We start from the raw sequence: 21,453 nt of genomic DNA, 5'->3' as shown, positions 1-21,453 counted from the left end.
GTTGGTTCTCTCAAGTATGTACTCCATGTCCAGATCCTTTGCTACAAAGAAGGGACAAAATTTTTAATAAGGATGGTGACCACATAAGGGCGGATAGTACCTGGCGGTGGACGAACGAGAGGTGTGGACCGGTGGTGGAGGACAAGCAGTGGCGCGACCGGGTGTAGCGGTGGAGGTCGTGGAGGTCCGAGAAGGGCTTGGAGGGCGGCAGGGGTTGTAGAGCGGCAGCGGCGACGAGTGAGGAAGCCAATGCAAAGAAAGATAGAAGGATGGAGACGTGGGGTCCGGGTGGAATTTTGGGTGGGCCGTGGGGTGTTGAATTCCTACGTGAAGGAGGTCCGGACTCCCGCAAATCCCCTTGGTTTACGGGAAAACGAACATCCAGACTGGTCCACGGACTGATGCAGGACGACGTTGGATGACAAACAGTGTCTGAACAACTGGGTCCAGACGCTTGGAGGTTTCAGGGTCCGCGTTGAAGATGTCCTTATGACCCAAAGACCACAAGCACTTGCGAGAGAAAGGTAAAAAAGTTGGCTTAATTGCTACGCCATTTATAGCCAATCTATTAGTTCTTCTTTTTCTGAGTTGAATGGTTCATTCATATACTCTCTATGTTCACAAATATAAGACATTTAACTTTTTCTTGAACTAAATGTATATAGGCACATTTTAGTAGGTTTGTATATTTATTCTTGTCTCTATACAATCTATATTAAAAATATTTTGTTAGGGGTGTATATTAAAATATTTAAAACATTGTATTTGTGTAAACGGGGGAGGGAAACATTTGATAAGGGATGGTCCAACGAACGATCATTGCGTAATCAGGCGAATGATTTCGTTGGCCGGAAGGAATACCCCCAACGCGGTCCCTGATGAAGATAGACTAGTGGCTGGGGCGTGCCCTTGGCGCGCCTCCTCTGCCGTCCTGTGCCCAGAAATCATGTGGATGTACGTATGCATGTGCTTTTGCAGCCCAGATGAGCACCATATGTTAAAAACAAGTGCACTTAACTGAAATAGATCATTGCAGTGTTCACTCATACACAACACAGACGAGCGCTAGTTGTTCAAAAAAGAATATAAATAACAGAAGTGCAGCAGCAAGCGTTTAGTCGTCAAGCATAGCAAGCTAATAGGTCTATAAAAGTTGAACAAAAGGCGGGCATCATCACACCTTGCAATGTAACCTTAGTTGTTCCCTGCAGAACATAAGTACTGTTAAATATCACACAGAACACACAGTGAACACAGAATAACATAAGAGTGAAGCACTACCTTAGACCTCCCACTTCATTCATAGTGAATCGTGGATTGCTTAACCATTCAAAGAAAAAATTACTCACTAATTAAGAGTACCCCATGAACAGGAAACTGCAAAAGCATTCTGCAGAGAAGCATATCAACATTCAAGTAAACTATACAAACTGAGAAACCATAAAAAGAAAATGACCTTATGTGAGCAGCTTTGTCAACTTATGAAGTACAAGCAATAAGATGTGCAAAATAAAGTCTAAATCATAATTGGACGTATCAAATCAAGACTACACGCGAGGCTACCAACACGACCAGCCTAGTGCAAATGAAAACATAACCACGACTTCAAAGAGGCCACACCCATCCGAACAACCATTAACAACAAACTACAATTGAGAACTAAACCAAATCCTATTCATAAAAACAAGCTAAGAAAATCTACAAAAGATTAGCTCGGGAGGCTACCAATACGACCAAATCACAGTTATAATACTCAGCCTGTGGCAGATCTAGAAATAGCTTAACTAATACAACATCCAGGCAACTATGAAATTCTTTGAGACCAACTACTCAAAAGCAACCAAATTACATAAGAGCAACAATTAGACATGTATATCCATGGCTGCGGCGCCAGGGCCAGAGTAACTTGTCCATGGCGTCCTCAAGCAGAAGCAACTACTCATTCCAAGTGTAGTTAGCTGCTGTTATAAAAAAAGTGTAGTTAGCTGCTCAAAATAGTTTTTGTACCCTTCAAATATAGCCGTTTCTCCCACAACAGGGTCCCAATCAAAACTCGATTATTCTTTGTCTCCGAAACAAAATACGAACATGAGCCAGGAAAAAAAAAGAATGAAAATTTTGCAATGTGAAGTGCCGGTCATCGATTTGCAACTCTCCTCGCCGCCTTGTACTTATTGCTTAACTTGTTGTTCACGTACTTGCAAACGAACCACCAAATCTATAAACTTCGAGACTGAGATAGTTAATCTGAAATTTATACAGATGGTACCTATGAGCTTGCATTGATACGATTGTGAAAATCATATTGCAAGGCACCAAAATGTTGTTGAATCAACCAACCAATGACAACCTGAGTAAAAATGTGTGTTTTTGTGATATTCTAGAATATATATCCTCTTATCCATATGTGACACAATTGGCAGGATTGTAAGAATCATCACATAATCACGTAAGGTGCTTCCCCACATCCAGTTATGCAGAGGAACACGGAGGAGCACTAAGAAATAAGTCTGGTCAGAACAAAACTAAGCACAAGAAAATCCAATGTGAAAAGATTAAGCTTGCAAGCATGAGATGACCCATCAGATTCACTAATAAGCTTTTGGACAATCAGCTAATCTGGACAACTGGAAGAATTGGGAACCAAAAGAATTGCAGCTGATAGTTCAGATAAATACACCCTTGTTGAGATGTTACCCACACATTGTTATCATGTATGATGTCTATCTACGAAGGCCTTCATGGATAAACTTAGCTGGTCAGTCTACACAAGCATATAAACAAGGGTTACAAAATATGTTGCATAGTATTATTTCCTCGAACATACCTAGCTTGCTGATGCAGATATTTCGTACTTCTATTTGAGTCACTTCATCATCCTCTCCATTTTCTTCTACACTTTCTTCTGATAAACTATCAAAAAAGCCTATCACATACTCCTTGGCTTCTTCTAACCCTTAGAGCCATCATTTGCATAAATTTCTGAAGTTGCAATATACTTTTTCAGTATCAGACAGTCTATCATGTGCATTTAGAAAAAATAAAGAGGTATTCCTTAGTAATATAAAAGAGATCCTAGACATACTCATTGGCTTCTTCTAGCCCTTAGCAAAGGCATGCTTGCTTGCATTTGAGATACGACGGAGAAAGAAGGCCACTAAGAAAAAATGTTGCCTACTTTGACTTAATGAAGTTTTAGAACTATTGCTCCAGCACATTCAACTTTATTGGCAAGCATGGTCTGAATTATAAGAAGTGTTATATGTCTATTCTTAGATCCTGGACACATTGCATTGTGAAGGACTGAAGTTGAGAACCTGGACCCATAGGGCGAAGACATTAACAAAACGAGCAGTTACAGGGATCATGTAAGAATTCTTCTCCTTGAGACGATGTAGCCAATTGTGGCCGCTCGCCGCCTTGATCTTTATGCTAATGGTGGAATCCCTGCAGAACCAGCACAAGGCATGCATCAGTCACAAGACACAAAATCATCCCAGATCAAGCAAATATGATAAGAATCCCATAGGGCGGCCAATTCTAATAGGGAGCAAAATATGTCTCAACAGAAACAAAAAATTAGTAGAAGTAGCAGCAGCACTCATACTGGGCTAGCATAGCTAGCAAAACTTCCGGTTCTACTCTCTTTGACTTTTCAGCCGCATACACATTGAACGTCGCCTAAATCTCTTGACTTCTGTCCTCTAATCTCTCAACCATTGGAACAAGTATGGTAGTACCTTTCCCACCTCTCTCTTTTCACAAAAAAATGCCAAACAAAAATTAAATCTTAGAGGAATGGTCAGAGACAAACCTCAACCGGCTACAGGAAAAAAATTAGGAACTGCCAACGAACCAACAAAGAACCTGGACAGGCAAGGAAACGAGAAACAAAACTGTGTCAGCTCTCAGACATTTTACCGAACAGGAGACAAGGAAGAAAGAGCTTAGTGAGAAGCAAGCCAAACGATGAACTATGGACTGACCGGTCCTTCACCAACAATGGAAGGAGTGAGCAAAAGAGGAAAACCAAGCACATAACATAGGAAACGTAGTGTATAATCATAATAGCTAGCTGTCTAATGCAGAGGTAAGCACATTAAATTAGCTGACAGGGAAAACTTCATAGGTTTTGCACCAGCCAAATAAAAGAATGTGCCCATGCGTTTGCCCACATTAGATGCATACATAACTACAACTCCTAGTATATGATCCATGTCCTGCTCGATGGCCTTGGAATTTAAGAATTGAGCTCCAGGTTGCCCATAAAAAGGAAACTAAAAGAACTCACAACTGCAACAAAGTGGCAAGCCCTGCTTAAGAAAAATGCAGCAGCATCACAAACAAAAAGAAGAATCGAAAGATTATATATATGTACTCGCTTTCTCTGTATCTAGAGTTGCAGCCTACCCTCGGTCATCGGAGGAGCAACAGTAAAACTGTTGCTTCCAAAAATTGGAAAAAAGGACCGTATTTGTGCTTCTAATCTGAGCTTCTACATTATCAAATTTACTCTGCACATACTCTTTTACACCCATTGTTCCACTCAATAATTGTGTTCCTGCAAGCATGGGCTAAAGGCATAAAAATTCAATAACCACTAATCCACGAAAAACGAAGCTCGAGTCTCGACAGCTCCAAATTTTCAATTCAGTCAACATCAAGACTCTGGAGTATAACTCGAATGGTCAGAAAGTTTGGGGCCCCATAATGGTTCAGCACAGGTAATTAGCACTCACCCTTCATTCCGTGAAAATGGACATATGTTACATATAATGCAGTAATGTGTTAACAGATTTCTTCTCGTTGCTCTTGGGAGACAGACCTACGAGACCCAAATATACAAGATCGTATAGAACCAAGATCAACTGTGAACTAATTCAGTCTTCATCTGTCGGAGTAAATAGTCATGGGTAGCCTGGCCGGCTTTCCCTGGCCCTTCTGAAAAAATTACGAACCCGTCCAGCTCTCAAGAATCCAAGACATGGACCGCCTTCCCCTTGCTGGCTGCCACCCAGGCCGGTTTTTGGAAGGCGGTCCGACTTTAGCCCTCATGAAGAAAGCCATGGGAGGGCCGACTTCGAGAAGCCGGCCGCGAGAAGGCCGACTCCAAGAAGCCGGCTCCCATAAAGCGGTCGAGACCGTACCCTCCTAACGGCGGTGCGACGGGGCGTGGCTACAGTGAAGCCTGCCACCTCCGTATCCCGGAGCACGCCTGGCACAGTGTGCCGTACGGAGTAGCCATGACCCGTCCGGCGCGGCACTGTTGCCATGTTGACCCTGACGTCACCCACGACGGGCCGCCAGCGCGGCCCACGGACGATGGGCCCCTTCGGGCAGAGAGACGTCCGAAGGCGGCCACGCCTCCAACCAGTCGGCCCAAGACAGAGCCGGCTCCCCGCAGCCGGCTTGCCGCCTCCCTCGAAGGAGACGCCCCATTAAGGAGACAAGACGCGGTGAGGCTATAGTGATCGCCCGACGGGCGGCGGCACTGTAGTCGCGCCTACCACGATGAAGCCCACGTCACCAAGATGGAGCCACAGTAACCCGTCGCCGACCAGGCCCTGGACAGTGGGGCCTGCCTGCCGACCAAGGGGCCGGCAGCCGGCGCAGGAGCCGGCGAGCGCAGTCACAGACGGCTGGGCCCCGCGCCCAGTCGAATTACCATTGTACCCCCGGGGGTGGGCCTATATAAACCCCCCGGGGCACCCATGCAAAGGGTTCGACCCCCTGCTAGTCCTAGACACCCCACAAGGAGAAGAAGCAGGCTAGCTGTGCCCTTCTTCCTCCTCCCACCAAACAGCTCAAGGAGCATTGTGTAGCTACTTGTTCATCTAGTGATCATGCGGAGACCCCGCAGAGCAGCAGTAGGGGTGTTATCTCCACGGAGAGCCCCGAAGCTGGGTAAGATCCGCCGGCGTGCATGTCTTCGCCTTATCCCGTTTCCAGGCACCGGCGATGTCTTACTAGCTCCCACAATGATAAGCCACCCGTTGGCATATGTCGCACCTACCACCCGACATTTGGCGCCCACCGTGGGGCCAGGTGCACCGTCGTCCGGAGACCTGTTCTGGACGGGAACCTTCTTCCTCCCCCGCGAGCGTAGCCAGCCCGGCACGCCCGATGGCGCTTGCCACGACGCGCTGCAAGGCGTCGCCAGCATCTGTGCGGTGAGCAGCCCCGCCGATCTCCTCGACGAAACCCTCATCTCCGACGAGCTCGCCTCCGACGCGGGCACCGACCACCTCGCCAACCTCCTCGGCCAGCTCCATGTCTCCAGCGAGCCTGCTGTGGATCTGGAGTCGGTTGGCTCCACTGACCCGATGCTTGTCGACTCCGACACGACCTCCTACGACGCCTTCCCCACCAACGTCGCGATCTACAACGACCCGCTTCCCCGAGCCGGTGGCTGCGGCGCTGTCACCACTGAAGTGATGGTTGTCGGCCACGGCGGCCCGGCCGACGAGAGCGACCACGACGCCCCGCACGCGGCGGCCCACGACTTGTCCACCCCCCTCCTGGCTAATGCCGACGACGAAGCACTGGAGGCACGCCGCCTCGCCCTCCTCGCAGAGGGCCGGAGGCTGGCTTCCGTAAGACGCCTCACTGAGGCCTACCAGCGCGAAGCTGACCGCGCCGCCTTCGGCACGCCGGCCCCGGGCGGGCCAAGCCGGGCCGGCCTTGTCAAGCAACGCGGCGCCGTCATCGCCGACACGCTGGGAGTTGACCGCCCGGTCTATGCCACTCCGCTCGAGAACTTGCGTGCCGCCCAGGCGGCCGTAGACGAGTTGGACGGCTTGAAGGCCGAAGACCTCCCCCACATGACCCGGCGCATCCAGGAACTGACTGACGCAGCCGCGCAACGACATGAAGCCGACGCCCGCGCGGAAAGCCCTCCCCCGCGCCGAGATCACGGCGCGACGTCCCGGACACCGACTACGAGCAACACCCGTGCGCGGCGTGAGAAAGAGCCGGCTGCCAGCTGCAGCCGGACCCGAATCTCCATCGAGCGAGACGCGGACGGCCATCCCTGAGCCATGGAATGGCGAGGCAACCCGCCTCCGCCTCCACCCCGTGGAGAGAGATATCCCGCCCCGCCGCCAGTGGCGCACCCGACTCTCAGCGGCCGGCTAGGCCGCCGCGAAGGAGTCGACGAGAACGACGCCCGCCATCGGATCGACCGCCTGGCGCGATCCCTGGCGTTGGAAGAAGAAGACGATGTCGGCCCGCCTTGTTTCGGCCCCCGCATCCGCGACGAGCCCTTCCCCAAAGGGTTCTCGCTCCCAAGAGACACGCCCAAATACAACGGCTCCGTGAAGCCGGAAGATTGGTTGATCGACTACTCCACGGCGGTTAGCATAGCCAACGGCAACCGACGCGTTGCCGTGAAGTACGTGCCCCTCATGCTGCAAGGCACGGCGTGGACCTGGCTCAACAGCCTCAAGCCGCGCAGCATCAACAGCTGGCTGGACTTCACAGAAGCCTTCATCCGCAACTTCACCAGCACCTACAAGCGGGCTCCCAAGCCCAGACAGCTCTCCTTGTGCGTACAAGGCCCCGCCGAGTCCACTCGCGACTACCTCACGCGTTGGGCCGAGCTCCGCAACTCTTGCGAAGGGGTGCACGAGGTGCAAGTCATAGAATACTTCACAGCCGGATGCCGAGAAGGCACCCTCCTCAAGCACAAGCTCCTCTACGACGAGCCGACTATCCTCGACGAGCTTCTGGACATAGCCGACAAGTACGCCACCGCCGACTCCTCGATGAAGACCGAGCTTCGGGTAGACGCGTCCGGGAAAGTACTTAACCCGGCGCCCAAGACGCCGGCTGGGGATTCCGGCCGACGCCCACACTCGAACAACCACAAGCGCAAGGGCCCCGCACCGCCTCCCGCCAGTCGGCAGGTGGCCACAGTTGAAGACGTGCCGCCTGAAGGGCGACCCGCGCCCAAGAAGCCCAAGGGCGGCAGGCCGGCTTGGTAGCCGCCCTTCTCCTACGAGCAAACTCTCGACGCCCCGTGCAAGTTCCACAGCGGCGCGAAGCCGTCCAACCACACAACCCGGAAGTGCCATTGGCTCACCCGAATCTCTAAAGGCGAGGGGCTCGTGCCGCCTCCGCCTGCCGGCCCGCCGCCTCCGGCCGCTCGGCCCGCAGTCGGAGCTGTGCATGACGAGTTCCCCGACGAGCAAGCAACCTACATCGTCTTTACAAGCCAGCCCGAAGACCGGCGCAACAAACGCCGAGAGCACCAGGAAGTCAGCGTGGTCGCTGCCAACCCCGCCGGACACATGCATTGGTCAGAAAAGCCCATCAGCTGGAGCCGGGCCGACCATCCAGAGGTGATGCCGTCTCCCGGCTCTTATGCGTTGGTCCTGGAAGCCACCCTCGTGACGGACAGATGCGCTGCCCACTTCTCCCGTGTGTTGATAGACGGCGGGAGCAGCATCAACATCCTGTACCGTGACACCCTGGAGAAGCTAAACGTCAAGACGAAGCAGCTCATGCCTACTCGGACAGTGTTTCATGGCATCATACCCGGCCTGTCCTGCGCCCCCATTGGCAAGATCAAGATTGATGTACTTTTTGGGGACAAGGAGCATTTCCGTCAGGAAGCGATCTGGTTTGAAGTGGTGGACCTGGAGAGCCCTTACCATGCATTGCTTGGCCGACCTGCCTTGGCCAAATTCATGGCAGTTCCCCACTATGCATACCTGAAGATGAAGATACCAAGCACCAAAGGCGTCATCACCATAGCCGGCGATTACAAGAAGTCCTCTGAGTGCGCAGCAGCCAGCAGCCGGCTGGCCGAGTCCCTTGTGATTGCCGAAGAAAAGAAGATGCTGGACCGAGTCGTGGCCATAGCCGGCAAGCCGTCGGCCGTGTCCCCCGACCCCAAGGAGCATGATGCTCAAGGATCTTTCCAGCCGGCCAAGGAGACGAAGAAGATACCTCTTGACCCCGAGCATCCAGAGAGGTTTGCCGTCATCGGGGCAAACCTGAACAGCAAATAGGAAGGCGAGCTCACCGATTTCCTCCGTGAGAATCGGGACATCTTCGCATGGTCCCCCAAGGACATGCCGGGTGTTCCGAGGAAATTCGCCGAGCACAAACTACACGTTCGAGAAGACGCAAAGCCAGTCAAACAACCCCTTCGCCGACTGTCAGAGGAGAAACGCAGGATTGTAGGGGAGGAGATAGCCCGGCTTTTGGCAGCCGGCTTCATTATGGAAGTTTTCTTTCCAGAGTGGCTCGCCAACCCGGTCCTCGTGCTGAAGAAGAACAACAAGTGGCGCATGTGCATAGACTACACAAGCCTCAACAAGGCCTGCCCCAAAGATCGCTTTGCCCTGCCAAGGATTGACCAAGTGATAGACTCCACAGCCGGATGCGAGCTGTTGAGTTTCTTGGATGCTTACTCCGGATATCACCAGATAAAGCTGGATCCGGACGACCGCCTTCATCACGCCATTTGGAGCCTTCTGCTACCTGACTATGACATTCGGCTTGAGAAATGCCGGTGCCACTTTTCAGCGTTGCATGCAGAAGTGCCTCCTCAAGCAACTCGGCAGAAACGCTCACGTTTACGTGGACGACATCGTGGTGAAGACGGAGAAGCGCGGCACCTTGCTGGGAGACCTCAAGGAAACGTTTGAGAACTTACGCCGGTTCCAAATCAAGCTCAACCCCGAGAAATGCGTGTTCGGAGTGCCAGCTGGCCAGCTCCTAGGCTTCCTGGTCTCCGAACATGGCATCGAATGCAACCCGATGAAGATCAAGGCCATCGAGAGAATGGCGATCCCCACCAAGCTTCGAGACATTCAAAAGTTCACCGGGTGCTTGGCTTCATTAGCCGGCTCGGAGAGAAAACTCTCCCCCTCTACCGCCTCATGAAGAAGAGCACTCACTTCGAGTGGAACGACTAGGCCGACCAAGCTTTTCACGAGCTGAAGAAGATGCTGGCCACGCCGCCTGTCCTCGCGGCGCCGACTGAGAAAGAGCCCATGCTCCTTTACATCGCCGCAACCAGCCGGGTGGTCAGCACCGTCATCGTAGTCCAACGCCCAGAAGAAGGCCGAGCCCAGCCGGTCCAAAGGTCGGTGTATTATTTGAGCGAGGTGCTATCCGCCTCAAAGCAGAACTACCCGCACTACCAGAAGATGTGTTACGGCATGTACTTCACCGCCAAGAAGCCGAAGCCCTACTTTCAAGAGCATCCCGTCACGGTCGTATGCACCGCCCCGCTGGCCGAGATCATAGGCAGCCGGGACGCATCCGGCCGGGTGGCGAAATGGGCCATCGAGCTGGCCCCTTACACAATCTTCTACCAGCCCCGCATCGCCATCAAGTCTCAAGCACTGGCCGACTTCCTCGTCGACTGGGCCGAGACCCAGTACCTGCCGCCGGCTCCCGACTCCACCCATTGGCGCATGCACTTTGACGGGTCCAAGATGCGCACCGGCTTGGGAGCCGGCATCGTCCTTACCTCTCCTAAAGGCGACAAGCTCAGATATACGCTGCAGATTCACTTTGCTGCCTCCAACAACGTGGCCGACTACGAGGCGCTCATACACGGGCTCCGGCTTGCCAAAGAACTTGGCATTCGCCGGATCCTATGTTATGGCGACTCGGACCTGGTGGTCCAGCAATCATCCGGCGACTGGGACGCCAAGGACGCAAATATGGCGAGCTACCGCTTCCTGGTCCAACAACTCAGCGGATACTTTGAAGGATACGAGTTCGTCCACGTACCGCGAGCCGACAACGAGCCAGCCGATGCCCTGGCTTGAATAGGCTCTACTCGGCAAGCAATACCAACCGGCGTCGCTCTACAACGCCTCCTCAAGCCATCTATCAAGCCGTCTCCAGAGTCCGACTCCATCTTCGTGCCGCCTGACCCCGATGCGGCCGGGTCCGGCTCGAAGAACCTAGCAGGCGACCCCGAGACTCCCGCAGCCGGCCCGGGGACTTCGGCAACCGGCTCGGGGACTGCCACACCCGGTTCGGGGACTGCGGTAGCCAGCCCGGGGACTGCACCAGCACAACAGCCGGCGGCCGACTCCAGCATCTCACCACCCAGCCCGCCCACCCTGGTGGCAGTAGCCACATTGGCAGTAGAAGAAGTCGCGGCTCCGTCATGGGCTCAGTCTATCCTCAACTTCCTAGTAAACCAAGATCTGCCGGCTGGCGAAACAGAAGCAAGACAAGTCCAACGTCGAGCCGCACAAACATAACAACTCGGTACGGCGTGCCACACAGCATCATCACCGACAATGGCACGAATTTTGCCAAAGGAGCCTTGGCACGTTTCTGCGCAGCCCAAGGTATCCGGCTGGACTTAGCATCCGTCGCCCACCCGCAGTCAAACGGCCAGGTCGAGCGAGCCAACGGCCTCATCCTCTCCGGCATCAAGCCCCGACTGATCGTACCTCTAGAGCGCTCAGCCGGCTGTTGGCTCGATGAGCTGCCGGCTGTCCTCTGGAGTCTGCGCACTACACCAAACAAGTCAACCGGCTTCACCCCTTTCTTCCTTGTGTATGGTGCCGAGGCGGTCATCCCAACTGACATCGAGTTCGACTCGCCTCGAGTAACCATGTACACGGAAGCGGAGGCCAAGGAAGCACGAGAAGACGGCGTCGACCTGCTGGAAGAAAGCCGGCTGTTAGCCCTTAGCCGTTCGGCCATCTACCAGCAGGGTTTGCGCCGCTACCACAGCCGGAAGGTCAGGCCAAGATCTTTCCAAGAGGGCGATCTTGTGCTCCGGCTGATCCAGCGAACAGCCGGCCAGCACAAACTCTCGGCCCCTTGGGAAGGCCCCTTCGTCATCAGCAGAGCTCTAGGCAACGACTCCTACTACCTGATCGATGCACAGAAGCCGAAGGCACGCAAGAGAGACGACTCCGGCAAGGAGTCGGAACGACCATGGAACGCCAACCTCCTTCGAAGATTTTACAGTTGAAATGCAGTATGTATCACGCTAACTTTTGTATTAAGTACGAGACAATAGGCCCCCCGAGGAGGGCTCGGGGACTGCCATCCCTTATTTTTGAATGAAAAGTATCATGCTTATGACCTTGTCATTTCATTTACTTGTTCCGTCCGGCACCGGGTTCGACTAGCCGGCTCGGGGACTAGCCTACTGGAGTTATATTAGAAGTCCTACCCGCAGTCAGACAAGTAGTGTGCCGGCTCCCAAGCCTTCTCTTGCCAAAAGTCGCAGTTCGAAGAACCGACTGTCCGGCTGGCAAGAGTTAAAGGCAGAAACGGGCGCCCACACGAAAAACAGCTAGGGACTAACGGACTAATATAACAAAAGCCGGTTTTTCTCCCACCACCGACTGGCTACCAGAGTAGCCGGCCGACCGGTTTCCATTCACTTCACTTCAATCCAAGAAAGCTCAAGTACTTGCCTCTTCCCCAAAGAGGGAAGGCGGCAAAGGAAAAGGCCTAAGGATAAAAAGCATACGCGAATGGAAACCGAACATGCACATAACAATATTTACATAAAAGACCTCCGAGAGGCCAGCATTCAACATAGTTTGGATACACCCCCAGTGGGTGGAACTGCGAAAACTTAATGAAGATTGTTCAAAAGACAACAAGCAGGAAAGATAAAGACGGCAGGTCAAGCTGGCGGAGCGACCGACGAGCCGGGCTGGTTGGCGGAGACGGTCGTGCCGGCTGAAGGAGCGGCCGGCTGGCGAACTTCGGCTTGGTCACCGCCTCCCGCAGAGGGCGCGCTTCCACGCGCCTCGTTGCTGGAGGCACGGTCGGCCTGAGGTCGGCCAGTTGTTCCACCAGCCGGCTCGACGTCTTCGTCGTCCTCCTCTTCATCATCCTCGCCCTCGTCGCTGGAGGCAATCTCCTCCGCCGAGTCCTCGCCCACCGCCGGGTTCAGCCCGAACCACTCCTCCGGCTGAGCAACACCGTCATCATTGATTTCGGGTGCGAAAACGCTGATGTCAGTGCACTCGGCGATCGTCGAAGCCCGCTGGGCGATGGCCGGCCTCACCTCCTCCAGCTCCGCGTCGGCCTCCATCCACCAAGTGCGCAGCTGGTCCAGGCTCAGCCCTGGGTACCAAGCCCGAACGAACTCCAACGCCCGCCCGGCTCCGAGGCGGGCCACCGACGCCTTCCAAGCCTCAAAGCGACCGACTGCGACCTCCAGCCAGTCGGCAGTCTGGCTTGGGGTGCGGGGGATCATCTCGCGGGGCCAGAGGGCGGCCAACACTTGCGCCCCGGCACGTTGGAGCCGGCGAAGCATCCGATGAGCCGGCTGCAACCGCGCCTGGACAGCCAAGAGCTGCTCCTCAAGCGTCCGGTTCGCATCCGGCGCGATGTTGGCCCCCGCCTGACGGCGCGCCTCGCGATGGGCCTCAATGCTTTGGGCGGCGAAGGCGGAGTAGCCGGGGAAGTAGTCTGCACCAAATAATAAGCAGCAGCACAAGTTAAGCCAAAACCCAGGCGGCAAGGGGCAGGAGAGGGGCGAGGAAGGTGGCTTACCATCGATCAAGTCCTTGATCCGGCCGAAGCCTTCATCCAGTGCTCGCCGGGTCTCAGCCCAGCTCGCCGCCTCGGTCTCATACTCTGCCTTCAGGGCGGCCTCGCTATCCTGTGCCTCCTGCAGGGCCGCCTTGTGGCTCTTCTCTTGGTCGGCCAGCTTCTTGGCCAGGCGATCACGTTCCTGGACCAAGGCAGCGTACTCGGCGTCCTTGGTATGAAGGGCGGCCTTCACTTCGCCGAGCTCCTTCCTCAAGTCGGCGTTGGCCCCTGAAGACAGAGAAAAAGAAAAACCAATAAGGAAAGAGTCGTCAAGAAAGATCCGACCCGACTGCTCAGCAGTCGGCCCGAATCTCGGGGACTACACCCAGTGGGTGCGCTGACGCGCTCCCACAGGAGACAGACAAGATCGAGTACTTACATCGGCTGTCGGCCAGGTCGTCGGTCCTCCGGCTCAACTCCCGAGCCTGGGAGTTGAAGGCGGCAGCACGGGAGTTGTGATATTCCTGAAAGTTCAGACAAGAAGCAAAGTAAGGTAGCCGTCGAGAAAGATCCGACCCGACTGCGCAGCAGTCGGCCCAAATCTCGGGGACTACACCCAGTGGGTGCGCTGACGCGCCCCCACGGAAGAAATCAAGAAATCAAAAGCGGCCAAGAACGAAGGACTCACCCGGATGGCGGCTCGCGTCGACAGGAACTCCTGGGTGAACTGTTGCAGCAGGGCGGCCTGAGCTTGCAGCCGGCTCCGGACCCCTTGAGCCGCCACATTCAGCTCGCCAGTCCCCCCGCTGGGAGTCCACTCGGACGTGGCAGTGCTGGCCGCCTCCAGATCTTCCGCCGACTGGCCTGCGCCCGTGACTCGGCGCAACTCCGGCGGAGCGGCGCCTCCCCCTGCGTGCCGGCCCGTCACCGGCTGCATCTCAAGGCCGGCTCTGTCCTCCGGCTCACCCTCGGTCGGCCCCCCCCGGCGCCGCTGACGATTGGCCGCCTTGGCCCGCTCCGGTTGGCGCTGCTGGCGGCGCTCTCCGCGCAAATGCCACGGGGTCCTCCCCCTCTCCATCAGCGGCGGGTCTTGGACGATCTCCTCCGCCAAGGGCAAAAGGGTGTTGGGGGCCACGGCTCGGAGGGGAATGGCGAGCAGCGGAGGCTGGTTGCGCGAACCCTCCGCCTCCGGCTCCGCGGTCGCTGCCTCCGTCTGGGCCTTGGCTGCCGCGTCGGCCTGCTCCCTCGCCGCCTGGGCGGCCGCTTTCTCCGCCGCCTCGCGCTCCTCCCGCGCTTCACGGGCGTTCCGCTCTGTGGCCTCCCTGAGGTCGGCGCGGGGGTCCACGCGGCGGGAGCTTGAAGAACCTCCAGCCGGCCCAACTACGGAGCCGCCCGGACCACACTCAAGGGAAAGCGGCGCCCTGTCCAGCAAACGAAAGAAATTAAGAAGAATGCTCGAACAAGAAGAGAATGATGAAGAGCATGCGACAAGGCAATTGACGACTTACGCTGAGACGCCTGAGGCTGCTTCACCGCCTTGCGGAAGCGGGCCGCTTTCGCGGCCGCCTCGTCTCGCTTGGTCGCTGCGGTGGAGGCTTTGGACTTCTTCGGCCGACTGCCGAAGAGGCCTGAAGCGGCCCGGCGCTTCTGTGCACCACCACCGGCAGCCGGCGCGATGGACGAGCCCGCGCCCTGATGGTCGGCCGCCGGCTGGCGACGCGGGGGGACTTCGGCTTCAGCATCGTCCGGCCAGTCCTCGAAGCTCGCGGTGAGCCTTGAGCCCCCGGGCTCGGCGTCGTCCCCCACGACGGCGTCTTCCATGGCGGCCGCCCCCAAGTCCGGGTCGTCGACGTCGTCTGCCGTGCGGTTGGGGGCATACTGGCGTTCTATCCCCGCTGCTCCGGTCGTCGGCGGGAGAAGGGGGTTCTGCTAAGAAGAACCGACTGATCATAAGCCGGCCATCATAAAGCCGGCTACCAACGAAAAGAAGAAAGAAAATAAAGCTTACCATGGGCGGAGGGTTGGAGCGAGAATACGGCGCCTTGCCGTATCGCCAGTCCTCGGCGAGCTTGCAGTTGGAGATATAGTTTACCATATACGATACCTCCGCGTGAGGCATCTCCCTGGTGCTCAGCTGGCTTGGGTCGAAGCGGCCGCTCATCTGGCACATCATGTGGGGCCGTCTTTGGAGAGGAGATACCCGGCGCTCCACGAAGGCGGCCACCAAGTCGGCCCCACTTAGGCCTTCCGACTGGATCATCACCCGAAGCCGGGAGACGGCGGCGTTCCCGGCCTGAGACAGTGACCGGGACCGGAAACTCCATGAGGGCTGCCTCCCAGCCGGCGGGCCAGCTACGTAAGCCGGCAGGTTGACGTGGTCCCCTTGCTCGGCGACGTTCTTCACGTAGAAGTATGACTTCTGCCAGATCTTCACCGACTGGATCAGGGGGATGGGCGGGAACGGGTTGTTCTCGCCCGCCCTCCTCATGGCGATGAAGGCCCCGCAGGGGGCGGGCACGCCTGCGACGACGGTGCCGAGTTTGCTCTGGAAGAACTCCCCCCAGAGCTACAGCGTGGGGAGCAGCCCCAAGAAACCTTCGCAGAGGGAGACAAAGGCCGACAGTAGCATTACCGCATTAGGCGTGAGGTGATGCGGCTGAAGGTTGTAGAACTCGAGGAAGGAGCGCAGAAATCCGCTTGCCGGAAGGCCGAAGCCGCGCAGGAAGTGCGAGCGGAAGACGACCCGCTCGCCCTCCTCCGGCGCCGGCGAGACCTCCGTCTCTGGCGCCAGGCGGACCCGCACGAGGTTGGCATCGGGCAGGCGCCGAGTCTGGCAGAGGAATTCAACATGGTCCTCATGGACGTTGGAGCCGTCCCACGAGCTTGACAGTGCCATGGGAGCGAGACGATGTGGAGGCACGGCGGCGCTGAGACGGGAGGCTGCGGCGGCAACGAGAGGAAGAAACGAGGACGAGAAGGGGCGGAGCGAGAGAGAGAGCGTGCGAACCTCTGTCGCTCCCCCTCCTCCCCCTACTTATAGGCTCACGTGGCGGAGCCGAGGAGGCGCGGCGTGGGGAAACGTGGGGATCGATCGTGCCCACTCCCCCACATCCCGCGCTTATTGTGCCTTAACGACGAAATAAAACCGTCGCGGGAAGGCGAGCGGCTCATGTGGGCCACAGAAGATCCGCGCTCGGACCAAGGCCTGCGAGTGGCGGGCCCGGGCCTGCGGCGGCGTCCCGTCGCGCGCGTGCGCTGGCAGGATCTCACTGCCACGTGGCCGCGGGATGGCCCGCGGTCAGCACGCAGGTCGACCCCTTTCCCGCCTACAAGACGCGGAGCTCTCTGAAGTCGGCATACACCCCACAAAGTCGGCTCTTCAGGATGGGAAGCTGACCAAGCTTCTCGTCCCTTTGTCCGCCTCGGAGCTCGATTAGCTTCGGGGACTATTGTCGGAGTAAATAGCCATGGGTAGCCTGGCCGGCTTCCCCTGGCCCTTCTGAAAAAATTACGAACCCGTCCAGCTCTCAAGAATCCAAGACATGGAGCCGCCTTCCCCTTGCTGGCTGCCACCCAGGCCGGCTTTCAGAAGGCGGTCCGACTTTAGCCCTCATGAAGAAAGCCATGGGAGGGCCGACTTCGAGAAGCCGGCCGCAAGAAGGCCGACTCCAAGAAGCTGGCTCCCATAAAGCGGTCGAGACCGTACCCTCAAAGTTTGCACCCACCTAACGGCGGTGCGACGGGGCGTGGCTACAGTGAAGCTTGCCACCCCCGTATCCCGGAGCACGCATGGCACAGTGCGCCGTACGGAGTAGCCATGACCCGTCCGGCGCGGCACTATTGCCATGTTGACCCTGACGTCACCCACGACGGGCCGCCAGCGTGGCCCACAGACGGTGGGCCCCTTCGGGCAGAGAGACGCCCGGAGGCGGTCACGCCTCCAACCAGTCGGCCCAAGACAGAGCCGGCTCCCCGCAGCCGGCTTGCCGCCTCCCTCGAAGGAGACGCCCCATTAAGGAGACAAGACGCGGTGAGGCTACAGCGATCGCCCGACGGGCGGTGGCACTGTAGCCGCGCCTACCACGACGAAGCCCACGTCACCAAGATGGAGCCACAGTAACCCGCCGCCGACCAGGCCCTGGACAGTGGGGCCTGCCTGTCGACCAAGGGGCCGGCAGCCGGCGGGACCCACCAGTCGGTGGGCCCCAGCAGCCGGCGCAGGAGCCGGCGAGCGCAGTCACAGACGGCTGGGCCCCGCGCCCAGTCGGATTACCATTGTACCCCCGGGGGATGGGCCTATATAAACCCTCCGGGGCACCCATGCAAAGGGTTCGACCCCCTGCTAGTCCTAGACACCCCACAAGGAGAAGAAGCAGGCTAGCCGTGCCCTTCTTCCTCCTCCCACCAAACATCTCAAGGAGCATTGTGTAGCTACTTGTTCATCTAGTGATCATGCGGAGACCCCGCAGAGCAGCAGTAGGGGTGTTATCTCCACGGAGAGCCCCGAAGCTGGGTAAGATCCGCCGGCATGCATGTCTTCGCCTTATCCTGTTTCCAGGCACCGGCGATGTCTTACTGGCTCCCACAATGATAAGCCACCCGTTGGCATATGTCGCACCTACCACCCGACATCATCTATCTGCAACATTATCATCCCACAAAAAAAGCAAAAACTAATTATACCACCATATGTTTATACTAACCACATCAGAGAGATATTAGATCAAAACGGCCAAGAAAGCATCAATGAAGTTTAAAGAGTCTACCTTCTAGATCAACATTGGATTGTAGACTTGATAGCGAAATCAGTTATTGCAAGAGCATGATCCAGCAGATCATTTTTTATACCTAGAACATGACCTTAGTTACAATCATCTGTCAAGAACAATTTCATATCTGCATTTAGTCATACAAATAAATACAATCCTATAATTTAATGAATGAGGGAAAACAAGATAAAGCAAATTTGAAACCGGTATTAAAATGACATCACACATAAAAGGACCTTCTCCAGCCCCATGATGCATCGATATCTGAGTACCACAGGAGCTCTAACATCTGAATGGAAAAATCCAAAGACCACATCACTAAATAGCTCTCATATTTGAACTAAATCATTTTCTTTCATTATAACAATTAGTAGTCTACGAATTTACAGAAGTCGAAGCGGTACAAATAAAAGTGAAATGACTGTTATAATGGCACCTTACCATCCACAAATCATTAGCTGTATAGTCCTAATGCAAAATTTACAACATAAACTTTCTAGATCAGAGAATGAAGAAGACTCAGCGATTCTGAAATTACTAATATGGTATGAATTGTTTCCTAGGGATTAGTATAGAAACACATTTAGATTCAAGAAAACAGCTGAAAGGTGACGACTTCTCTTCTAATATGTGTGATAATTTGAACTCCTGGAACTCGAGGTACTAACCATTTTTAAACAAGTTTAAGAAAGTGAACTAACCGTGTTTCATTAGACTCAAAAAATCAAACCATTTGGTCGAGTAGTGCTCCTTTTATCATCAGCACGTACACCTGCTAATAATCAGCTTATGAATTATCCAAAGGAATCAATAATGTCAGGCACCTTATATTTAGATAAGTATCCAGGCATCTCAATGGGGACCTGCAGGTCGCCGTTGAGGTCCTGTCCAGGCAAACGCCGCCGAGGTCCGTTCCCGACACACAAAAGGGCCGACAAGGAAGGACGGTGGGTGTGGAGGCGGAGCTCGGTCTGCTACCGACGAACAACGGCATGGGATGGGGTGGCGGAGCTCAAACCCAACCTTTCCCGTTGTGCGTGACAAAGAGGATGGGCTGGAGGAGGCGGATCTGGGCTGGCCTCCGCCGCACGCGACCGGTGATGGAGCCGCCTGCCACATCTAGGGCTGTCTCGGATGCGGCGGCGTTGAGGAGCCCTCCGCAGCAGCGGCGATGCCTGCTACAACGAGGAGGAAGGGATGGAGCGCAGGAAGGGGCCGGAGAAGATGGAGCCCGGGGTGGGAGAAGGAGAGGGCACGAGCGCAGGGGAGGGGCGAGGCGGCGGCGGCGACAGAGGGAGGAGGGGTGGCGGCGATGGAGAGGGAGGAGGAGGCGCTCGAGGTGGACGGAGGGTTTCGTTCGACCTCTTCTACACTATTTTGCTGTTCCTTTTATCCTTTTTATTTCCCTGCCCAATCTGTTCGTTCCACGTGGCACGCGCGAGGAGGCGCTCTTGTGGCGACTGTTAATGGGTTGTATACCTAGGATAGGGTCGTAGGCCTGATCTAGACACTCTCCCCTAGGACGTTACCTTAAAACCAGAAGCATTCGAAGAGGAGTCATCATCCACTCGACCATGAGGACTTCCACTCGGAAGACTTGAAGTCACTCGACCGCAGGGACTGTCACTCGACCACCAGAAGATCTAAGGTCACTCCAGACCACAACGGTCGGACATCGCCTCATAGCTTTAATGGTTATTATGTCTCTTTATTTACTAGCATTACCAGTAACGTCTCCCCTTTAATGTACCTTAAACCCTTTGTAACGTGGGCCGGCTGGGGTCCTGGCGCACTCTATATAAGCCACCCCCTCCACAGGCACAAGGGTTCGCATCTTTTGTAAACACACACACACATATAATTCAGTCGACCGCCTCCGGGCACCGAGACGTAGGGTTGTTACTTCTTTCGAGAAAGGCCTGAACTCGTAAAACTCGTGTGTACAACTACTCCATAGCTAGGATCTTGCCTCCTCATACCTATCCCCCATTCTACTGTCAGTCTTAGAACCACGATAGTCCCTGCATGACATTTTTTTTATAAAAGGAGTATATTAATATCGTGAAGATACCAATTACACCCAACCTCTACACTGATAAGATATCGAAAGGCATTAAGGATGCACACAACTAAGAACGAAATAAAAAAGAGAGAAGTATAAAAACAAAGACCAGTCGCAGTGACGAAACACTCACAATAGCAGCACTCTAACCACCACCAAAGACAATACCCGGACCGCAAAAGAGGTTCTCCAAAAGTGACACCTCCAAAAAAAGAAATAATGTACAAGCGTTCCATCTTCCGATCAAGGATATGAGTTTTCACCCCGGAGAAAGTCTAAGATCCCAAAAGCAATGCCTTCAGCAAGGCCATTAGCAGGCACAACCAATGAAGGCCACCATGAGTTTTCACTCTGGAAATCGCGGCTGGCACTCGAGAAGCACCACTAGAAAATGTTGTCCACGTGTGTTGTCGCCCCTACTGCCAAGGCTGCCGCTACAAGCCCTCAACACCCGACATACATGAAAAACATGTGTTGCCATTCTTCATCGCAACCAAAACTGCCCTCCGACATTACTAGATTCCGATCGCAGCCACCATGACTTTATTCACCACTACCAACACCATGGAAATCTATACTTAGACATGTCCCATGGCACTGACAAGGCAGCAAAGCTATGCGCCACGCCCTCATGTAGCCTCTCTGGCCGAAGATGAGGGCACGCCTGACCGGATCAATTCCAATCTAGATATCCAGTGGCGCCAAGCGCCAAAAGCTGAGATCTCCGAGGGGAAGACTGGAACCCATCGGTGTCCAGATTGATGTTTTGGAGCTTGAGGAACAGCAAGGCCAACCACCTCTTTTCCAGCCAAGCACACCCACCGACCATCCACTGGATAACCGGACTCCAACAGCCGCTACTGCGCCACCATCACCAACAGCCACACCAGGGGGACGCCCGCAGCTCACGCCGCCCTTGGCCCTCGCCGCCTGCGGCCAGATCTGGTCGTGCCGTCCGTCGCCGTCCCTGGCGTCTAGGTGCATGCCACCAGCTGCAGAGGAGCAGCGACGTTGCATCCTCTTGCACCTCCACCATAGCGCCCAGCCCGCGCCACGCCCTGGCTCGAAGCGTCGGCCGTGCCGACCCCTAGCAGGCGAGAGAACCCCGAGGCCCCACTGCTGCTGGTAACGGCTGGGCTTCGC

The 21,453-nt window shown here is 55.4% G+C and overlaps 1 protein-coding gene across 21 annotated transcripts; it reads right to left on the bottom strand.

Annotated features, from left to right (window-relative positions):
- Positions 1–1,401: 1,401 nt before the first annotated feature.
- LOC125508878 (uncharacterized) lies at positions 1,402–19,640 on the bottom strand. 21 transcript variants are annotated; one of them, XM_087526042.1, is made up of 5 exons: positions 19,112–19,640; positions 18,950–19,020; positions 18,485–18,537; positions 15,488–18,354; positions 14,860–15,405 (listed from the first exon to the last, which is right to left on the bottom strand). In XM_087526042.1, exons 4-5 carry the CDS (start codon positions 15,965–15,967, stop codon positions 14,860–14,862), a joined length of 1,026 nt encoding a protein of 341 aa, XP_087382168.1. In that variant the 5' UTR covers positions 15,968–18,354; positions 18,485–18,537; positions 18,950–19,020; positions 19,112–19,640. The 21 variants fall into 21 exon arrangements, 15 of the variants coding, with proteins under 15 accessions (XP_087382168.1, XP_087382160.1, XP_087382161.1 ...); XR_015604642.1 differs by lacking the exon at positions 14,860–15,405 and adding exons at positions 1,403–3,447; positions 3,815–3,867 and having other exon boundaries at positions 18,246–18,354; positions 18,485–19,639; XR_015604643.1 differs by lacking the exons at positions 14,860–15,405; positions 18,485–18,537 and adding exons at positions 1,403–3,447; positions 3,815–3,867 and having other exon boundaries at positions 18,246–18,327; positions 18,950–19,635.
- Positions 19,641–21,453: the final 1,813 nt, after the last annotated feature.

This window comes from Triticum urartu, chromosome 5A (genome assembly GCF_056163025.1).
Source record: "Triticum urartu cultivar PI428250 chromosome 5A, HENAU_Tu73, whole genome shotgun sequence".
In the NCBI taxonomy this organism is placed as follows: Eukaryota; Viridiplantae; Streptophyta; class Magnoliopsida; order Poales; family Poaceae; genus Triticum; species Triticum urartu.
This window is presented reverse-complemented; position numbering and strand designations above follow the sequence as displayed.